The 23,787-nt window shown below is 38.7% G+C and overlaps 1 protein-coding gene across 1 annotated transcript in view; it reads right to left on the reverse strand.

The window, feature by feature from the left end:
* Positions 1–19,492: 19,492 nt before the first annotated feature.
* Positions 19,493–23,787, reverse strand: part of LOC121388067 (neuropilin and tolloid-like protein 2) — a 110,840-nt gene continuing 106,545 nt past the window's right edge. The window contains exon 9 of the mRNA XM_041519273.1: positions 19,493–22,861. Coding sequence (XP_041375207.1) covers positions 22,149–22,861 — 713 coding nt within the window. The 3' untranslated portion in view covers positions 19,493–22,148. The remainder of the gene's footprint in view (positions 22,862–23,787) is intronic.

The raw sequence follows: 23,787 nt of genomic DNA on the forward strand, positions 1-23,787 counted from the left end.
TGAATTATATATCTATCTATCTATCTATCTATCTATATATATATATATATATATATATATATATATATATATATATATATATATATATATATATATATATATATATATAAATTTTAACATTGTGTGATTTTATTCATTGGATGACGTGAATAAAATTAATTTACCCCTCGCCCTACCTGTCATCATTTGTGGAACACACCTTAAAACATAATGAGCCGTGTGTTATGGGCCTCGTGCACAGGCGTCTAGTTGGCTGTTGTGTTGCGTTTGTACATGTTTCACTCAATGTGTATGTCAGTGTCTTACCCCTATGCAGCAGTTATCGGTATAGTAAAGATCGACAAACTAATATATTTGTGCGTTTTTCTTCTTTATCAAAGACAATAGTTTGCACGCTTTTTAAATGTGTGATAGGAATTACAGATAAGTAAATCCTCGGCATTGATATACATGGCAAATGCACCTCTTTCATCAATATTTTGTTCAAAAGAACAATACCTTCAAAATATATTTTTTCAAAATACAGCTATACCTTCAAACTACAGCTACACCTTCAAAATATAGCTATATCGTGAAAATACAGCCACACCTACGAAATACACCTACACTATTAAAATACAGGTGTGCCTTTGAAATGCAGCTACTCCTTCAAAATACAGCTATACCTTCAGAATATAGCTATACCTTCAAAATATAGATACACCTTGAAAATGTAGCTACACCTTCAAAATACAGCTAACCATTCAAAATGTAGCTACACCTTCAGAATACAGCTATACTTTCAGAATACAGATACACTTTCAGAATACAGATACACTTTCAGAATACAGCTAATACAGTTACACCTTCAAAGTAGAGATGTACCTTCAAAATAAAGCTACACCTTCAAAATAAAGCTACACCTTCCAAATAAAGCTATACCTACAAAATACAGCTATACCTTCAAGGAAAGGAAGGAAGGAATGATGATGAGTTTCAACAGCCCGCCATCCGTCCTCCGTTGGTCGCTGGTTAGTAAAACGTATCTTCAAGATGTTGATGTTGTTTGTAAACTCCCGAGGTGTCCCACTAAGTTCCAGGAGCATTGGCGACATATCATTTAAGATGGGCCACCTATACGGACGAAGGAAGGAAGGAAATGTTTTATTTAACGACGCACTCAACACATTTTATTTACGGTTATATGGCGTCAGACATATGGTTAAGGACCACACAGATATTGATAGAGGAAACCCGCTGTCGCTACTCTTTTCGATTATCAGCAAGGGATCTTTTATATGCACCATCCCACAAACAGGATATAACATTCCACGGTCTTTGTTACACCACTTGTGGAGCACTGGCTGGAAAGGGAAATAGCCCAATTGGTCCACCGACGGGGATCGATCCTAGACCGACCGCGCATCAAGCGAACGCTTTACCACTGGGCTACTACACGGACGATCACTTAGGTCATTGTTATATAAAAGCCCAATTGTACACGAGGAACAACTAATCGTGCAACGCGCACCCCTTGGGATCAGCCGGGTTTCTCCTTTTTTCATGTTTAGTGGCTGGTTTAATTAATACCAGCTAAAACGGATTGATATCAAGATAAAAGTTTGAATGGTTAAAACACAAGGTACATAATATAAAATACATGCATATGTTAAAATGCTAAGCGGATATCATTTTAAAACCTCATTAAAATGTTCATGGATACGAAGACTGTTTTTAAACAATTCAAACTGGGTTACTCTTTTTAAATCCGTTACAGTTATCTCAAAGAACGATTTAATAATATATAGCGATCCTTTTATTTCTAAAAAATGCAATGAGATGTCAAACATGTTTTGGAAAGATACATTACTGAGTTGGACAACTACTGAACAAAAACATAAGCCACAATCTGTACATGATATTTATCAGTTAATATTTGGTATAATAGTGAAATAGTTATAAATCATAAACCATTTTTATATAAACATTATGCCCAAAAAGGTATAATCTTCATAAACGATTTAGTAGATGATTATGGAGAATTTTTAAAGTATGAACAATTTGCAGAAAAATATCATGTTAATTCAAATTTTATTAGCTACGCTTAACTAATAAATGCTGTGAAATCATTCATATCAATATTCAGTGATTCAAGGGACGATTGTTTAAAAAAAGTTAATAATCCAATTTTCCCTTTTAGGTTAAGACTTGTCTTGAAACGTAAACAGGGATGTACGACATGTATTGCATACTCAACCATAAACGCATAATCCCAAAAGCGCAGATAAAATATAGAAATCAAGAATTTAATTTTGACTCAAGTGATTGGGAACAATACTATGAATTACGTTTCCAAAGCATTAACGATTCAACTTTATTATGGTTTCAGTATCGCATCCTACATCGGATTTTAGCAACAAACACTTTTCTATATATGATTCATTATGTAGATTCTAATATGTGTATATTCTGTAATAACTTCACAGAAACTCTACAATATCTATTCTATGAATGCACTCAGGTTAATACTTTATGGAAAGGTGTAGAAGACTGGGTTTTGTCCAAAACAGGAAGTGTTGTCCACTTTGACAAAAATATTGTTATGTTTGGTATTATTAACAAAAAGAACGTTAATATAATTAATTGGCTAATTATTAACATTACATGTTATATATACTGTTATATACATGGTATATTATACGAAAATGCAAGAAAAAAAAATTAACTATCGCGTCCGTTCAAAACGTTTTGCAAAACAAATTTGAAATTGAGAAATATATTTATTTCAAAAACTGAAACTATGAAAGGTTTAATAAAGAATAGGCACAGTAGCTCACACTTTTTATATAGTGAAAGAAAGAAAAAAAAACCCCATTACACTTAGATAAAGATCTAATCAAACTTTTTGTGATAGCATGGTCATATAACATTCCAACACAGGCCCGACTGCTGTTCCTGTTATCATCAGTTTAATTCTGCTTCATTACTCACCATCAACTTTAGGTTTTTCTTCCTCCTCTTCTTCTTCTTTTTCTTCTTCTTCTTGTTCTTCTTGTTTTCCTTCTTTTTCTTCTTCTTCTTCTCTCGTTGTTACCCTTTTTTGTTTTTCTTTTTTTAAAAAGTCCTGGACCATAAGGCGTGCATAAAAGGAAGTACTATTTTATTTTGATTTGTACCTGCATATATCAGAATAGGATGTAATGTGAGTGCGTACGTGCGGAGTCGCCGGAAGAGAGGAGGTAACACTGAAGATTTCAGAAAGCAAAATAGTTTTATAAGAAATAAAATAACACCTGTGATAAGTCTCCCTTAACGAAGACAGTGATGAAGAAATGAGTTCGTCGAGTGATTAAGTTGCTTCTCCCTACAAGCATATAACGTTCAATGCATGTATTAACTCTTTAACACTGAAAACAATTTATTGCTATGCCATTCGTAATTATCAGTCACTATCAAACAACCTATCAATTGAACAAATATAAACGTGTATTACAAAACACGGACAATCAATATAACACCATATAAAATACACCTACATACGAAGCCAGAGGTGGGTGGGGAGTTGGGCAGAGGGCCATGCCTTCACCAATCGCGGGTATACAATATTCGGGCCACGTGTGTGTGCAATATGTCACAATGAACATCGCGAGATTAAGACCTCACCCCAACCCACTTCACTAAAAGGGAACGTAGGCTTAGCTGAACACTTGCCCGTGCATAAGTAAATAATAAATATTATATATTATTCATGGACATACAACCTGACAGTTAAAATGTATCAACTTATCTTGTAGCTACTTTACAGTGTTTTATCCCCAATAGCACCCAAACGTATTTATTTTTTTGTATCAGTACACTACATTAATCCAGAAGTTGTTGCTTTTGAATAGGTAAATGGGATAAGTTTTCATTTTTGCGTATTCTGTAATATATATTATTTGACAAAAATAGGGGGGGGGGGGGGGGGGGGGCGCATGTCACCTGGATCCGCGCCTGAATTGTTTATTGACTTATGTTTCCAAATTGTTTCTTAAATATAGGTCATACTACAATATATTCCGCTAGGAAGGTGGAAAAGAACATTAGTTTAAAACACACTATACAGTTATGCTTTTGTTATGCAAATAGCCGTAGTTATTTATAGGAAAAAGAACCTGCATTCAAAACATACAAAGAAACATATAAAATGGAAATAAGTCAACTTCGTGCATTTTAGATAAAGAATTGTATATGAAATATGTCAGTTTTTGGGTTTGTTTTCACGCGTATATAAAGAAAACAAGTATTGAATAGGAATTAAACGTAACATTTGCAAAAAACTTAGGGTCTAAACAATTAAACAGGACTATAGTTATGTTATGCGAGTGCCAGAAAATCACATTTCAGGCTATCTAAATTTCAAATTTTCACTAAGGAGTATGCCCCCTGACCCCTCTAAATAGCTCGTGAGTTTTGCGCACTCGGGCACTACCTGCCTTACAAATGAGTCCTTCCAGTGTTCAAAACGTTCCGCCCCCTATGACCATCGGTAATGGGTACAATAAATGGACTTTGTCTTATGTTCTAAATCCTATATTTAAACATTTCAAATAAAACATATTGAAACATCACCCATGCCGCTTCTTGTACCGATCAATATATTTATATTCTTTTATAAAAAAAGTATTCATACTCCTTTATTATATAATATATAAACAACCTTATACTTTTTTATTACATGCACATAATATACACACAACTTTATACTATTTTATTATATACTATATAAACAACTTTATAGTATTTTATTATATAATATAAAACAACATTATACACATTTATTATATTATAATATATAAACAATATTATACTATTTTATTATTATTATTATTATATATATATATATATATATATATATATATATATATATATATATATATATATATATATATATATATATATACTCTTTCATTATATAATATATAAACAACTTTATAGTATTTTATGATATAATATAAAACAACTTTACACTATTTTATTATACAGTATATAATTTTTTTTTCACTCTTTTATTATATAATATATAAACAACGTTATACTCTTTTATTATATAATATATAATCAACTTTATACTATTTTATTATACGATATATAAACACAAAATCATAACCTTGCTTTCACATTCTTTACAACAGTGTGTAACCTTTCAACAATATGATATCTCCAACGTCAGGAACGTCTCAGGGCTCTCGGCATGCAACGGCTAGAGAGTAAATAAAGTCTCTTGTCTTGTTGGCACCACCCAGCCAATTGTGGCCCGTAGACTTGATGTGTCACAATCAGTCAGTAACCGATTGTGGGACCGATATCGGCAAACCAGAAAAGTGTATTGGATTGGATTGGATAGAAAATTAACGTGCATATATCCAATGAAGGTTCAAGCACGTCTCTCCCGGGCACAATCTCTGATTTAGCCAGTGAGTGGGTCCGAGACAGAAAGGGGAGGGGATGAATTGGAATAACAATTTGTGAAAAAAAATAATTTTGGAATAACAATTTGTGAAAAAAAAAAAAAAAAAAAAAAAAAAAAAAAAATGTTAACTAGCCAAAAATAAAAAGGAATTAACTGCTAGGCCGAATATTCATATAATTCTGAGCATTTTAGACGGAAAGTCCAAAAATAAATGAGAGAAAGATGAGAGGATCGGACTATTTAATAATATAGAAAAAAAGGTTAATTTTGACATAAAATTTTGAACGAATGTCTAAAAGTTTTAATTGCGATCTACATGTCCACGTGTGTGGCCTCGTTAAGGCCGTTAATGTGCACAGCTTGTAGGGACGAGATGGCCTGCATCCCGTCAAGAAAACCCCTAAAGAGATGGTCATTACATGTGGAAGGTGTAGTGCTGTGCGGGAATAGAGGTGTAGTGCTGTGCGGAAGGTATAGTGGTGCGGACGGGCCCGGCTCCGGAGTATATGAGATAGTACTAATATGAAACAAAGTAAAGTCCAGAAAAGAGTAGTAGGGGTCGACCCCACTTACTATTTCTTCTTAGAGTGGGATGATCGTCACGGTTCAGGACGGTCAAGGGCCACAACTCCAGTTCAAGACCGCTTCATTAGGAAGGAAGGAAGCAAGGAAGGAAATGTTATATTTAACGACGCACTCAACACATTTTATTTACAGTTATATGGCGTCGGACATATGGTTAAGGACCACACAGATATTGAGAGAGGAAACCCGCTGTCGCCACTTCATGGGCTACTATTTTCGATTAGCAGCAAGGTTTTTTTTTATGCACCATCCCAGACAGGATAGTACATACCACGGCCTTTGTTACACCAGTTGTGGAGCACTGGCTGGAACGAGATATAGCCAAATGGGTTCACCGACGGGGATCGATCCCAGACCGACCGCGCATCAAACGAACGCTTTACCACTGGGCTACGTCCCGCCAGCTTCTTCATTAGGACTTACACGTTGAGGAATCGAGGTCAATCAGCCAATAAAATCGCAAGAGAACTCCGTCTTACAGCTGGCGTAACAGTGTCTGGTCAGACTATTAGTAACAGACTGCACAGAAGTAACATCCATGCATGTCGACCCTACGTTACCCCACATTTGACTGCGAGACACATTGCTGCCAGACGTCAATGGTGTACACATCGTAAACATTGGGCTAACAAGCGCTGGGCTCGGGTAATGTTTTCAGACCAATCCAGATTCACAATAGACTTCCATGATGGACGACAGCATGTCTGGCGACGTACCAATGAACGCTAGGCCAACGTCAACGTTCGTCCTCATGACCAATTTGGAGGAGCGTCCGTTCTTGTGTGGGGTGGCATCACCATAACTGCCAGAACCCAGCTACATATTGTTCATGAGAGGGTCACTGGACAGGACTACCGTGACAACACCATTGCACCGATCAGTGTGACTTTCGCACGTCACGTCCGTGCTCACCGAAGTCTACTGATCACTGCGTATCTGCAGCAACAGAACATCACCAAACTACCGAGCCCAACCCTAAGCCCAGATCTTTCACCCACCGAGCACATGTGGGACATCATCGGACGACGTCAGGAGCATGCCACGTCGGATTCAAATATTGAAAACGTCAAATTGACAAGCACCCCCCCCCCCCCCCCATTGCCTATCTGTGTCTCCTCCGGACCTTCATCACTATCCTGGCTATAATCTTTAATGTCAATCCCTAGTCACATGAGTGCTTGTGTTTTACCATTAACTAATATTGCAATACAAATTAATACATCTCTGTTATATTGTATTTTATTTGAATATACATTCAATAAAACACAAAATGTTATACTTTTCTATTACATAATGTATAATAATATATTCAATAAAACAAAATCATATGTACTATTTTATTACATAATATATAACCATAGCAACCCGGAGTGGTTATTTGTATCTAGTTGTGTCTGTCGGTGTGTGTATTTATATGTATGTGTATGCATTGCTGTTGTTATTATTAGTTATTTTAAAATGGGTCATTGTTTTTCTTTCATTTCTAACCCTAACCCTAAACCATACTGTAGTAAATAATACTTAGTAACCAACAACGACTGTCGTTCGTCGTATATTAAGAAGAGCCTGAATTATGCTATGGGTCAAATGCTATAAAATGTGTCTGCAATACTGTTAGAATTATTTACTGATTTCTGTAGTAAAAGATAAAACAAATCACCACTGGTGTAAGACAGTGTGCTCTGTTTCCAAACGTGAAGGTAATGGAACTGAGGGCCACATTAACGTCATGTACAGCACACATTACAACTGTTTTGAATTATAAACAAACAGCCGTCCTTCTTATCTGTCGACCATGATCAGGGCTGGAGCCACGTGCTATGCAATAAATTAAAGCCACATTTTCCCAAGCTCTTTTCACATTATGCTAATAGAGCAGAAAATCTTTCTATTTAGAAAATGAGACAAGTGTTGTTTCTGTTTGTTTTTTTAGGTGTTTTTTTCCCAGTTGGATTTAGCGGAGGTGGGGAAATGTTAAAACCACAACACTTCACTGCATAATAAAATAATTACAACTGGTGTTAGAACTTACATGTTATAACATATTGACGATGAAGGTTGTAGGTCATGATAGTTGCAGGTATAGTAAGATAGGATAGTGATAGTTGGAGATATAGTAAGATAAGATCGTGATAGTTGCAGGCATATTAAGATAAAATAGTAATAGCTATGGTAAGATAAGATAGTGACAGTTGCAGGTATAGTAAGATAAGATCGTGATAGTTGCTGGTATAGTAGGTAGTACTAAACCAAATAATTTCCGGCAGGGTCAAAGTTCGAGGTGCACCCAACTTTTGATAGAGAAGTGAACACCACAAGTCCTATGATTGGTTATAAATGTGAGTGTGTTGGTTGTAAAAAATAATAGTTTCATCTGGGTAAAACAAATATGCAATTTTATTTCATCTAGTACCAATATGTCAAGTGGCCTTGTGCTTGAAACATGTATGGGGCAGCTTGACCCCCATTTTTTTTCTGATTCACTTTAAGTGTGAGGGGTAATAGTATTTATATCCGTGACGTTTATGTCGATTGATACGCTACAGGTAGGAGTTTTAGCCACATATGTTACTATTGTCGTCTATGGGATTTAATTTGGTAGTATACACCCAGTAAGACAGGATAGTGATAGTTGAAGGTATAGTAAGATAGGATAGTGATAGTTGGAGATGTAGTGAGATAATATCATAATAGTTGCAGGTATAGTAAGATAAGATCGTGATAGTTCTAGTAATATAAGATAGTGATAACTAGATACTTAGTAAGATAAGACCGTAATAGTTGCAGGCATAGTAAGATAAGATCGTGATAGTTTTAGTAATATAATATAGTTATAGTTGCAGATAGAGTAAGATACGATCGTGATAGTTGCAGGTATAGTAAGATAAGATCGTGATAGGTTGAAGTATAGTCAGGAAAGATCTTGATAGTTGCAGGTATAGTAAGATAAGTTAGTAATAGTTAAGGTATAGTAAGATAAGATCGTGAAAGTTTCAGGTATAGTAAGATATTATAGTGATAGTTTCAGGTATAGTAAGAAAAGATAGTGATAGGTTCAGGTATAGTAAGATAAGATAGTGATAGTTTCAGGTATAGTAAGATATTATAGTGATAGTTTCAGGTATAGTAAGAAAAGATAGTGATAGGTTCAGGTATAGTAAGATAAGATCGTGAAAGTTTCAGGTATAGTAAGATATTATAGTGATAGTTTCAGGTATAGTAAGAAAAGATAGTGATAGGTTCAGGTATAGTAAGATAAGATAGTGATAGTTTCAGGTATAGTAAGATATTATAGTAATAGTTTCAGGTATAGTAAGAAAAGATAGTGATAGGTTCAGGTATAGTAAGATAAGATAGTGATAGTTTCAGGTATAGTAAGATAAGATAGTGATAGTTTTAGGTATAGTGAGATAAGATAGTGATAGTTTCAGGTAAAGTAACGTAAGCTTGTGATAGTTTCAGATATAGTCAGGTAAGATCGTGATAATTTCAGGTATAGTAAGATACGATCGTGATAGTTTCATCTATAGTAAGATACGATAGTGATAGTTGATATATAGTAAAATAAGATCGTGATACTTGCAGGTATAGTAAGATAAGTTAGTAATAGTTCAGGTATAGTAAGATAAGATCGTGAAAGTTTCAGGTATAGTAAGATAATATAGTGATAGTTTCAGGTATAGTAAGAAAAGATAGTGACAGTTTCAGGTATAGTAAAATAAGATAGTGATGGTTTCAGGTATAGTAAGATAAGATCGTGATAGTTGCAGGTATATTAAGATAAGATAGTGATAGTTTTAGGTATAGTGAGATAAGATAGTGATAGTTTCAGGTAAAGTAACGTAAGATCGTGATAGTTTCAGGTATAGTCAGGTAAGATCGTGATAGTTTCAGGTATAGTAAGATAAGATCGCGGCTTGTGTAAATCACATATTGTTTCCAGTTTAATTCATTATTCAGTTACCTTAATATTAATTATTATTATTTCATTATTGTAGTTCAAACGTGATCACTTAGACATAAAAAAGGCTCGTGAATAGTTCAGTGAAATACGTGTATGTAGAGGTAGTCGTGAAACGTTCACTGGCAGACGGCTACTAGGCACAAGAAAAGGAAGGAAGGAAATGTTTTATTTTACGACGCACTCAACACATTTTATTTTACGGTTATATGGCGTCGGGCTACTAGGCACAAGAACACGCCAAATGTTGTACAACGTAAACTAAGGAAAAAGAACGTCTGTCGATAGATCAGTACATTTTCAACTGCGGTTGTTTGGTGTCTAGCAGTATGTTATGACAGCACGTGGCCTAGAATGATAGAGATTAAACGCGCAGCCGCCAAATAGGGGTACAGGAACCCATTTAAAAAAAAAAAGGTGGGGGGGGGGGGGGGGGGGGAGGCTGGGCTTTTGCCTGAATGAAACGAAAATGCCCCAATCTGGATAACAACATTTATTCATATTAGCATTAACACCAAACAGCTACATAACGTTGCAAACGAATCACAACGCATTTTCACTTAGATGACAAGTCTCAAGTTAGCCCGTTTTGCTTGAATATCTGTATACGTTTTGCCCGAATTAGAACTTTTGCTCCAGCACTAGGAGGCAATTGCTTCGGTCCATATAACATGATATTGTCCTCCCTCCCTCCATCCCTCCCTCCCCTCTCTCTCTCTCTCTCTCTCTCTCTCTCTCTCTCTCTCTCTCTCTCTCTCTCTCTCTCTCTCTCTCTCTCTATCTATATATATATATATATATATATATATATATATATATATATATATATATATATATATATACACACATATATATATATATATATATATATATATATATATATATATATATATATATATACATAGACATATATATATACATATACATATACATATACATACATACATATATATATATATATATATATATATATATATATATATATATATATATATATATATATATATATATACTGACACACAATGAAAATGCAAAAACAACTTTTCATTGCAAATAACGACAAACTATTAATTAATTGATGGATAATGTAATATGACATTAATGACTGGTATTCATGAGATACATTCACATGGAAACATGGCCAGTTATCATCAGTAATCGAGTTGCATTCGTAATCGAAAAGTTCACCCCCCCCCCATATCAAAGTCAGTATCTGGTGTGTCCACCATTGGCCCGTGAGCATGCGTGAAGACGACGGGGAAAGGATTGGCACAAACATCTCAAATAAGCCACAGGAATGTTCCTCCACTCCTCCTGCAACGCCTGTGAAAGCTCAACGACGTTACGCGGTGGTGGCTGGCGGTGACGTACACGACGTCCTAACTCATCCCATATATGTTCAATTGGGTTCAAATCCGGTGAAACGGCGAGCCAGTTCATAACGGTGATACCGGCTTGTTGCAGGAATACCTAGGTAATTCTTGCAGTATGTGGACGGGTATTGTCTTGTTGAAATAGAAGGGGACCTCCTGGTGACGGCACAAAAGTGGCTGGAGAATTGGTCTTAGAATAACGTCAACATAACGCTGGGCTGTAAGGACATCGTGGACACATCGAGATCACTCCTGAAATCACAGTTGATTGCCTCCCATACCATCAGACAACCGCCGCCAAACCGATCACATTCCTTCCCACATCCGTCAGCGTACCGTTCATGGAGTCTCCAGTACACACATGCTCTTCCATCGGCAAAGGAGACAGAGAAACAGGACTCATCTGAGAAAACAATGACCCGGTAAAAGCTGGTGGATGATTACCATTCTGGAGAGCAAACTGTAGTCTCGCAGCACGATGTCGCGGTGTCATGTTGTTACCGTTGTACGGACGTCTGCATCCGAGTCCAGCCGTTCTGAGTCGACGGATGACCGTCATCGAATGGATAGGCCTTCCATGACGTCCTATCGTGTTGCTTGCTGTCATCATCGCAGTTCTGAACCGGTCACGGAGGTGGTGTCGTCGAATCTGCCGATCTTGGCGTGGGGTCACAACGGGACGTTGACCAGGTCGAGGTCGATCACGGACACTCCCGGTATGTTGATGACGTTCAGCAAGTCATCCAATAGTTGACTCTGAAGGTCCTAGCAACTTGGCTTTGCGAAATCCCCCCTTGAACCATGCCCAACACTCGATCCCTTTGTTCTTCTCTGAGTCGTGACATTCTTAATGTGACGAGGAATATGACACCGTTACGTGACTTTTATGTGTCCACATACTGGCATTTCACGTGCTTTGCATGCAACATGATTGAGCATGTAGTGAACGCATTTCACACCATTTTGCGTGTTTCTGCTATTGTGTAACGAGAACAAAACCAGGATTAAAACCCAGACAAAAGTACCAATCAATGGCTTCCTCTCATAAATTGTTATTTTAAGTCCAATAAATATATTTTTCATTAATCACAACAAAATATTGAAAAATATCTGTTTTGCCTTTTCATTGTGTGTCAGTATATATATATATATATATATATATATATATATATATATATATATATATATATATATATATATATATATATATATACTCTTCAAAAGAAGAAACGCAAAACCACATTGTCGTAACATTTGGAGAATTGATTTAATTATTGAATGGCGAGTCCGATAATTACCAAATGTTGCAGGATTGTTCACAATTCACTCTAGTCCATTGTGAGTAAGTGATAGGACACACCACCAAGGTCAAGGTCATCTGGAGTCAATACCGGGTGTGGCCTCCGCGTGTGTTGACAACTGCCTGGCACCGCCTGCCCATTGAAGCAACCAGAGTACGGATGACGTCCCGGGGGATGGTGGCCCACTCGGCCTGCAAGGCTGCTGCCAGCTCGGGCAGGGTCTGGGGCTGTGGTTGTCGCTGTCGGAGGCGTCAGTCCAACTCGTCCCATAGATGCTCAATTGGGTTCAAATCCGGTGATATCGATGGCCAAGGAAGGACATTAATGTTGTTGTTCTGTAGGAAAGCCGTTGTGAGACGTGCTGTGTGAGGCCTGGCGTTGTCATGTTGGAACACTGCGTTGGCGTTGGCCATAACTGGAACGATGTGTGGCCGGAGGATCTGGTCAATGTAGCCCTGTGCATTCAGGTTGCCCTGCACGTGGACCAGGTCAGTTCTGCCAGTGTGTGAGATGGCTGCCCACACCATGACACTACCCCCGCCGAATCTGTCCACTTCCTGCACGCAGTTTGCCGCATAACGTTCACCACGACGCCTATACACGCGACATCTTCCATCATGACGTCGGAGCAGAAATCGGGACTCGTCACTGAACCACACCTGTCTCCATCGCAGTTGAGGCCATTGTCGATGAATCTGGCACCACTGCAGTCGGAGTCGACGGTGTTGTGGTGTTAAGATGTCACCTCGAACTGGACGTCTGGCACGAATTCCTACCTCACGTAGGCGGTTCCGTACGGTCTGGTCGGATATCCTGCGCAAACCTGGTATTGCTGCGGCTGTGGAGGTGGCAGTAGTCAATCGTTCCCGAAGGTGGCGTACCCGGATGTAGCGGTCCTGCCCGGGGGTAGTGACCCGTGGTCGACCGGATCTAGGGAGGTCACGTGTTGATCCATGTTGCTGGTAACGGTCCCACAGTCTGGAGATGGTGCTTGGGGACACATGGAATGCCCTGGCAACGGCCGTTCTGGATTCGCCTGCGTCTAGTCGGCCGATGGCATTGTTTCTCTGCGGTTCACTGAGACGTGGCATGTCCTGGATTGCCAACTGTCGGCCAGATACAGAGGCCAGGCAAGCGAACACCCTGCACTTTTATAGTGTCGGTGTTCATGTTGCACGTGCAGACAACGCACGTGCAGTGGTGACATGGTTTGCACGTGGCTGCGTTTTTGCGAATATTCACATTTTGGAACTTTATTGTACAGTAGCTGCGTTTTATCGAATGTAACCGTTGGAATGTGTTTGGGACATGCAATGACCTTATATTCACAAAGCATGAACCGGTAGGAAACATAAAATCGGAGTTATAACCCATTTGTACCCTTTTGCGTTTCTTTTTTTGAAGAGTATATATTACTAAAAGGCAAAAGTTATTGTGACACACAAAAGACAAAGATAATTGATGATAAGTTTTTACTACCGTGTATGAATGAAACGTTATAATATGGAAAGAGACATTTCCGAAGGTATGGAAACGAGCAATAATCCATGAAAAGGGCGCACCTGCCATATACAAATGAGCCACATCTCTAAAGGAGGTTCAGAGCGAAGGTCACACAGTCATAGCGAGTGTGTCCACCTTGAGCATTGATACAGGCCTGGCACTGTCGTCTCATTGACGCCACTAAACGCTGGAGAAAGTTCCTGGGAATGTCTGTTTTGCAGGCGAGGGGTTGTCACGGGTGGTCGGCCGCTACGGGGACGGTCCCTCACCTGGTTTTTGTTTTGGATATCGTTGCCATAAGTGCCATATGGTGTTTCTGTGGACGTTGATTGACGTGCGACGTCAGCTGCGGGGTCCCAGATTCAAGCATCCCTATGACTCGCCATCTGTCATTTTAACTGAGGCGTGGCATGACGACATTGTATCAAACAGTTCACTAATGGTGTTTTTCTGACTTCTGGACTTCTGAAGGCTGCACAGAGTGGCAATAATTTGCGACTGAATGTCTGGCCTTTTATGGTGAACACTGGATAGGATTTCTCCAGAATATTCCATGTTTCTTGCACAAAGCATGCAATCGCTGCAACAACTGCTTGGTTGCATTTCTTCGAGCTGTTTCATGCACATTTTCTCTGGTTTACATTCATAAATCTATTCACAAATTTATTACTCCAAATAATCCATGTCACAATGACTTTTGCCTTTTAATATATATATATATATATATATATATATATATATATATATATATATATGTATGACAGATCATACGGACAGTACACAGTATGCATGCAATACAGATCATACACATATTACATACAATGCATGCTGTGCAGACTATACAGACAGTACATACATACAGACAGTAGAAACCATAGAGACAGTAGATGCCATACGGACATGACTACATACAGTACAAACCATACACGCAGTACATACCATACAGACAAGACATATCATACAGACATTGCAGACAATACAGACATTACAGACCATACAGACATGATATACCATACAGACATTATAGACCATAAAGATGGGGCATACTTGTGTCCTCCAGATGTTGATGGATATGTATGTTGTTGTTGTTTGTTTTTTGTGGGGGTTTTTTTGTGGGGTGGGGGTGGGGGTGGGGGGGGGGGGGTGCAATTCACATAAAGATAGAAATCTGGCTTGTGTCCTATTCCTACGGGTCTGTACTATTATGTACTAGCGGCGTGAGAGAATGCTGTGAACGAACGCCATAACCTGAGGTGTAAATAAGAATACATGTGACGTCTGGTTCCTTCCTCTCGTCAACTCTGACCTGCTGTGCACCGAGCTGTGGGAGACTGCAGCACTCGAGACTGAAATACATCTCAATAACAAGTCTATCCTTATCGCGAGCACCGCAAATATGTGGACACCGTATGCGCAAACCATGGTCAGTTTACGCCAAAGTGCTTTTGGATTTCCCAACTGTGGAACTCGGTACGAGGACGCTGCAAATTAAAGGGACATTCCCGAGTTTGCTGTATTGTAAGATGTTTCCGACTAATAAAATATTTCTACGATTAAGCTTACATATTAAATATATTTTCTTGTTTAAAATATCAGTGTCTGTATATTCAATGTGTTTCTGGTCGTCTTAATATTTGTAAGAAGCCCAAACTGGATTTTGTCTTAAAATAATTTCGTACGTACGAAATAAATATATTATAGGCAATAAAATGAAATTTGACCTAGAACAAATATTTGAACGATCAGAAACACGTTTAATATACAGCCACTACTATTTTATGCAGAAATATATATTTGATATGTAGTTACACTTGTTCAAAAGTCTCAGTTAGTTGATAGCATCTTTAAAATGGCAGCAAACTCAGGAATGTCCCTTTAAAATACGTGTTGTTTTCAGTCAGTTGATCGTGCGTACGTTATGTTTGTCTTTTAAATGTTTAATCTTGCTGTGTTTTTTCTTTTGTATGTGTGCCTGTTTGTTTGTTTGTTTGTTTGTTTTAAAAACAGAAAGAGACACCCATAAGAGTTAGATTTATTCAGACTTACTGCCTGTTCTTTTCAGCAATCGGTACAATCACTGGAATGTATTTTCATCAAACGTCTCAATATATATAGCTGTATTTTGAAGGTATTACTGCATTTTGAAGGTATAGCTGTATTTTGAAGGTGTAGTTGTGTGAAGGTTTAGGGGTATGAGGGGAGTTGTATTTACACGGTAGCGTTGAGGATCTCTCTCCCTGTCAAACATCCAACCAGCACAGTTTAATTGTTTTTTTAGAGTGGATAATATATGCTTATGAAAGATCCATTGTGAATATGACGCACTCACAAGATTAATTTATATGTATTCTGATACTACTAATAATTTCCTCGATAGTAGAATTCGTAGGAAATTCAACACTGTATACTATAGGTCAAAACTCGTGGGGCCACTCCGACCAGATATCTACAAAATATAATTAATCCTTATTTTTTCTCAGACTCTCGCTTCGACAATCACTCCTCTAGTCTCAGCCGTCGCTTGGGCTGTTTAGTTAATGTTGTTATATTTGGCTTACCTATCAACGAACAGTCGGTTACTTCATACTGAGTTGACGTCAGAGCGAATATTAATTTTTGAAAACACTTCCCACCGTAGCTGTACTTTGAATGTGTACCTGAATCTTGAAGGTATAACTATATTTTGAAGGTGTAGCTGTATTTTGAAGGTATAGCTGTATTTTGAAGTTACAGCTGCATTTCTAAGGTGTAGCTGTATTTCGAAGGTGTAGCTGTATGTTGAATGCATAGCTGTATGTTAAATGCATAAATGCATTTCGAAAGTATAGCTGTATTTTGAAGGTATAGCTGTATTTTGAAGGTATTTCTGTATTTTAAACGTGTAGCCTTATTTTGAAGGTGTGGCTGTATTTTGGAGGTGTAGCTGTATTTAAAGGTGAAGCTCTATGGTGAAGGTATAGTTGTATTTAAAGGTGTAACTGTATTTAAAGGTGAAGCTGCATTATGAAGGGATACCTGTATTTTGAAAATGTAGCTGTATTCTGAACGTACAGCTCTTATTTTGAAAGTATAGATGTATTAGCTGCATTGTGAAGGTATAGCTGTATTCTGAAGGTGTAGCTATATTTTGAATGTATAGCTGTATTTTGAAGGTGTAACTGTATTTTGAAGGTATAGCTGTATTCTGTATTTTGAAGAAGTAGCTGTATTTCAAAGTACAGCTGTATTTTGAAGGTATAGCTGTATATGGAAGGCGTGGCTGTATTTTTAAGGTGTGGCTGTATTTTGAAGGTATAGCTATATTTTGAAGCTGTAGCTGTATTTTGAAAGTATAACTGTGTTTTGAAGGTATAGCTGTATTTTGAAGGTACATGTATAGCTGTGGTTTAAGGTATAGCTATATTATGAAGGTATAACAGTATTTTCAAGGTATAGCTGTATTAGCTGTATTCTGAAGGTATAGCTGTATTTTTAAGGTGTTTTACTTTTGAACAAAATATTTATGAGAGGGGTACATTTGTCATGTATATCAATGCTGAGGATTCACTTATCTATAATTCCTATCACACATTTAAAAGGCGTACAAACTATTGTCTTTGTTAAAGAAGAAACACGCACAAATATATTTAGTTTGTCGATCTTTACTATACCGAGAATCGCTGCATAGGGGTAAGACACTGATATACACATTGAGTAAAACATGTACAAACGCAACACAACAGCCATGTCTACACGAGGCCCCATAACACGGCTCATTATAGTTTTAAGCTGTGTTCCACTAATGATTACAGTAGGGTGAGGGATAAATTAATTTTATTCACATCATCCAATGAATAAAATCATACAATGTTCAACCACCTATACGTTGTATTCTAAAATGTTTATTTAACAACATTTATGAATATCGTCTGACCCCCTAACTCTACAACATCAACAAAAAATCTATAAAAGGCTTATAACCCTGCTATTATAGCGTTTAAGATTTCTCTACGCGACACGTCCGCGAAACGTGTTACCATGGAGAATTTACGATTTCTTAATTTGCTTTGCTGTTAATTACATGTAAATTTACTTCGTGAAATTTAACGAGAGAACAAATCTATCAACTTACGCGTATGGAAAGTCTTCTACGCGTAAAAAACACAAACCACACGCCCGTGCAGAGGGATGTCCCTGACCTAGATACACGTCACATGTATGAGTCGCGTTACGCGGGAGATCACGTAGAGTTGTATTAGACCAAATCAATTCCTATTGCCGATAAAGTTAACGTTTACTAATAAAACTGATATAAGCAGCGTATCAACACACCCACATCACCTCACATCTAATCTACCTGCAAGAAACTGGGGGGAGGGGGGGGGGGGCACATACAATTTAAGAGATTTAATTAATGTTTTTATTAGCAACCATCGTTTTTGCTGAAAATTCCAGGTCCATTTTTGGGGGTACCCCGCATTAGTTTCAACCTCTAGTATATACTGCATAACAACTGTATAACAAATAAAAGTGTATTTATTTATTTATTTATTTATTTATTTATTTATTGTCAATGGATAATAGTATATGCACAAATAATGAATGTCACATATTACTACCAATCACACCCACAGCTGTTTTTACTCCGTAAATATTTGCACCTCGAACTTTGAGACGGAACTCTTCTCTTTGCTACCACGCAACCTAGAGAAATGTTAAACTCTATTGTATGAAACTAGAATGTTGTTTCACAAAACCAATGCATAGATTACTGTCACCCCTATATGCAAGACCGTGTAGACAGTTTATATATCAAATAGTCATTAAAGTGAAACTGAAACTTGTTTTATTAGGGCGGGTGAAATATAAAATAACAGAGTAGCACTGGAACAACTTGGCTTTCTTAGAAATGTTTTAAGTGGGGCGGGTGAAATATAAAAAGAACAAGTTATAGAGGAAATGGAACAATTCGCCTCTTTTTACATGCGTTCTGGTGTATAATCCCTACGGTAATGACCATTGACAAAATGATTTAAACTATATGTTAATATAAAGCATTAGTGGCTATATATCACATTCATTAAAGGAACATTCCTGAGTTTGATGCAATTTTTAACGTTATTGACTAACAGAGACTTTTTAACGATTGTAGTTACATATCAAATATATTTTTCTGCATAAAATATTAGTGACTGTATATTAAACGTATTTCTGATCGTTCGAATATTTGTACTAGGTTAAATTTAATTTTATTTCCTAAAATATTTTTTCCGTATTTGACAACGCAATCCAGTTTGGGCTTCTTACAAATATTAAGACGACCAGAAACACACTGAATATATAGACACTGATTTTCTAAACAAGAAAATATATTTAATATGTAAGTTTAATCGTAGAAATATTTTATTAGTCGGAAACATCTTGCAATGCAACAAACTCAGGAATGTCCCTTTAAAGCCGATGATACATCTACAAAGTCTCCGAGACTTAGATTCTGAAACAAAGTCTTCGTTTTCGAGACTTTTGACGATACACTTATTTTATTTTGAGAGACTTTGTTTCGGAATCACGTCTGTCATTTCTTTGCACAGTGGCAGACACACATGCAGCCTTGGCTGCTGTTGCTGACATTACCGTTATTAGTTTAATACTAAAAACGAGACGAAAACGCAGGACTCGCGTTATACGTGTCCGGGAGTGGATCTGGGGCCTAATTCACGAAACTCTCACAACTTTGCGATCTGGCAGTGCAATGCTAAAAGACTTGCAAAGAGGATGCTTTGTTGTCTAGCAGAGCCTAAGAGACCTTTGTGAATTAAGCCCCTGAAATGGGGACGTTCTCGGGGCATGTGATAATCTTAAGGAGGAGGTTCGTGTGACGCATGTGGGCGGCTATTCCAGGTTTATTCCAATGGGACCAGAATCATTGCAGCGGCTGCTGAATTTGGTTGAACCTTTGATTATCCGCGCAGACACACGCCATTTTGATTAATATCACGTGGCCAGTCATGTCATGTGATTTATTTATATATTCTGATTGGTAGTTGATATTTTGTTTCAGAGACTTCTCTCTGCAAAGAGAACACTACACTATCTTCAAAGACTGGTCGCAGAAACAAAGTCTTTGAGTCTTTTGACGATACATTAAGAAAAAAAAGTCTCGGAAACTTGGTATCGGACACAGATTCTCCGAGACTTTGGAGATGTATCGTAGGCTTTACGTGTATGGGTACGTCTACGTGTCATGTAGCGCGTCACATAATAGTTCTACAGGCCAGGGCCCCGTTCCACGAAACGATCTTAGCCCTAAGATTACCGTAAGCGCATAGCTATCCTATTACACTTAAGCTGATCTTAGGGCTACGATCGCTTCGTGGAACGGGGCCCTGAGCATTTTTAAAAAGTGTATTCTGACCATGGGCAATTGAATATGGACATGTTGATCAGTTTCAAAATGTGGTGAACACAGAGTTCCATCTCACACTGGTATGGTGTGATTACTGCCGGGATAACTGATGTGATGTGATTACGGATTACTCTGATGTGGTGTGATTACTGCCTGGACAACTCTGATGTGGTGTGATTGCTGCCGGGATAACTCTGATGTGATGTGATTACTGCCGGGATAACTGATGTGATGTGATTGCGGATAACTCTGATGTGGTGTGATTATTGCCGGGATAACTCTCATGTCATGTGATTACTGCCTGAATAACTCCGATGTGGTGTGATTATTGCCGGGATAACTCTGATGTGGTGTGATTATTGCCGGGTTAACTCTGATGTGGTGTGATTATTGCCGGGATAACTGATGTGTTGTGATTATTGCCAGGATAACTCTGATGTGGTGTGATTATTGTCGGGATAACTCTGATGTGGTGGGAATATTGCCGGGATAACTCTGATGTGGTGTGATTATTGCCGGGATAACCCTTATGTCATGTGATTACTGCCTGAATAACTCTGATGTGGTGTGATTATTGTCGGGATAACTCTGATATGGTGTGATTATTGCCTGGATAACTCCGATGTGGTGTGATTACTGCCGGGATAACTCTGATGTGGTGTGATTATTGCCGGGATAACTCCGATGTGGTGTGATTATTGCCGGGATAACCCTCATGTCATGTGATTACTGCCTGAATGACTCTGATGTGGTGTGATTATTGCCTGCATAACCCTCATGTCATGTGATTAGTGCCTGGATAACTCTGATGTGGTGTGATTACTGCCTGAATAACTCTGATGTGGTGTGATTAGTGCCTGCATAACTGATGTGGTGTGATTACTGCCTGGATAACTCTGATGTGGTGTGATTACTGCCTGAATAACTCTGATGTGGTGTGATTACTGCCTGAATAACTCTGATGTGGTGTGATTATTGCCGGGATAACTCTGATGTGATGTGATTACTGCCTGGATAACTCTGATGTGGTGTGATTACTGCCTGGATAACTCTGATGTGATGTGTTTACCGCTTTGATAACTCTGATGTGATGTGATTACTGTCGGGACAACTCTGATGTGATGTGATTATTCCATCATAAGCAGTCTGCATACTGACACAATACCTGTACACAGCAGTTCATACCATCACAAGCAGTGAGTGTTGTACCCACTGTTAACTGCAGTACATCGACATGAAACCCATTTTGTGGTCAAGGTAGCCAGAGCTTAAGACGTGGACTTGGTTTTGATTGTAAAGGTATAGCTCGTTCAGTTTTCTGAAAACCCTTTCTAACGTTTGTCTGGAATATTATCTCTTACACAAAACACCATAGTCATATTATTAATATATGGTCTCTGAAAGAATTAGCATATGATAATTAACATCAACAACTCACACAACCAATGAAATAAGATATAACATGAAGCGTATTACCAGAGCACACTCATCCATACAAATAACCCAAGTCTGTTTATGCGTCACTTTGTAACACGTGGTCTGAATTCGTCTTTCACACGGCACGCCCAACAATATTTAAATGTCACAGGGACAATTATGGCGCAGTAAGTTAAGATGAAGTTGGATGTTCTTGTATAATATCGCTGTCTATATTTCTGAATGAAGACATCCCTTTGAAGAACTTGTGTTCGGGGCTGTAGGTGTACGGCTTGGAGACGGAGAGGAACGGGCTGGGCCGGGACAGGCTCGTCGTGTACGGATAGGAGGCCAACGGGTCGTCGTTCCTCCAGTTATTGGCGTAGAATCCCCTCAGACCGGCGTTCTTGAGGTCTGGGCCGGGGTGGCGCTCCACGGTCACGACTCCGGTCTGGCTGTACAGCGTGGGGCACGGGCTGAACTCCTCGTCAGGAGACAGGTCCATCGCCAAAAACTTCTTGTAATTTCCGGACTCGGACAGCTGTTCGGCCGGGTCTCCTTCTGACGAGTGCTGAACCGAGCTACCCAGACTGTATCTGTGAGTCGGATCCTTGTTCGTGGTCCCGCCCCGCGGAAATGGTGCGTAGTGACCACTTCCAGCGCCAGAACCGGAACTAGATCCATTTTGTCTAGACAGAGTGGTGTTGGTGCTGTTGGACAACTCGCGGTCGAGACCGCGTCGCTGCTGCTGCTTCTCTAGTCTCAGCTCTTCCTGTTTCTTCTTCTCCGCCCTCCGACTCCGCGCGCGACACCAGACGCAGAGACCGATGACGACCAGCGTCAAGAGGACGCCGCCCAGGCTGGCTACCACGATCACGTATAGCGGGATTCCTTCTACAGAGGTCGCTGAAAGACAAACAGTGAATATGTCAGACTGCCCACCACGAAGGTCGCTGCAAGACAAACAGTGAATATATTAGACTGGCCACCACGATCACGTATAGCGGGATTCCTTCTACAGAGGTCGCTGAAAGACAAACAGTGAATATATGAGGCTGGCCACCACGATCACGTATAATAACTATCACGTAATATTACACTTTAAGTTGACAAGAATAAAGGTAGCGATCACTTAGTGTCATAAATCAGGAAGTCAATCATAACTACCACGTAATATACTGTTCAAAATAAGATGGGGATATTCAAATATAACACAATATAACAGAGATGTATGGATATTTATTGCAATAATAATTAATGGTAAAACACAAGCAATCATGTGACACGGGATTGGCATTAAAGATTCTAGCCTTGATAGTGAGGTAGGTCCGGAGACAAAGATAGGCAACAGGGGTGGTGCTTGTCAATTTGATGTTTTTAATATTTGCACCAGTAACGGGTAAATCCCCCGTGGTTCGCCAAGCACGCAGGAATCCGACGTGGCATATTTGGGGATCCTGTCCCATTCCTCTTGGAGAGCGTCGTACAATTCTGCCCAGTTGGTTGGATGACGTTGACGTTCTCGGAGACGTCGTCCGATGATATCCCACATGTGCTCAATAGGTGAAAGGTCTGGGCTTAGGGCTGGCCACGGAATTGTAGTGATGTGCTGTTGCTGCATGTATGCAGACTCCGGTGAGCACGGGCGTTGTCGTCCTGAAAACAAATGGCGTCTAGCCTGATGTGCGAAGGACAACGATCGGTGCAGTGATATTGTCTCGGCAGTACTGCCCAGTGACCCTCCCATGAATAATATGCAGCTGAGTTCTGGAAATCATGGTGATTCAATCCCACACCATAACAGCTCCTCCTCCAAATCGGTCATGAGGACG

The sequence above is a fragment of the Gigantopelta aegis genome, chromosome 14 (genome assembly GCF_016097555.1).
Source record: "Gigantopelta aegis isolate Gae_Host chromosome 14, Gae_host_genome, whole genome shotgun sequence".
Classification (NCBI taxonomy): Eukaryota; Metazoa; Mollusca; class Gastropoda; order Neomphalida; family Peltospiridae; genus Gigantopelta; species Gigantopelta aegis.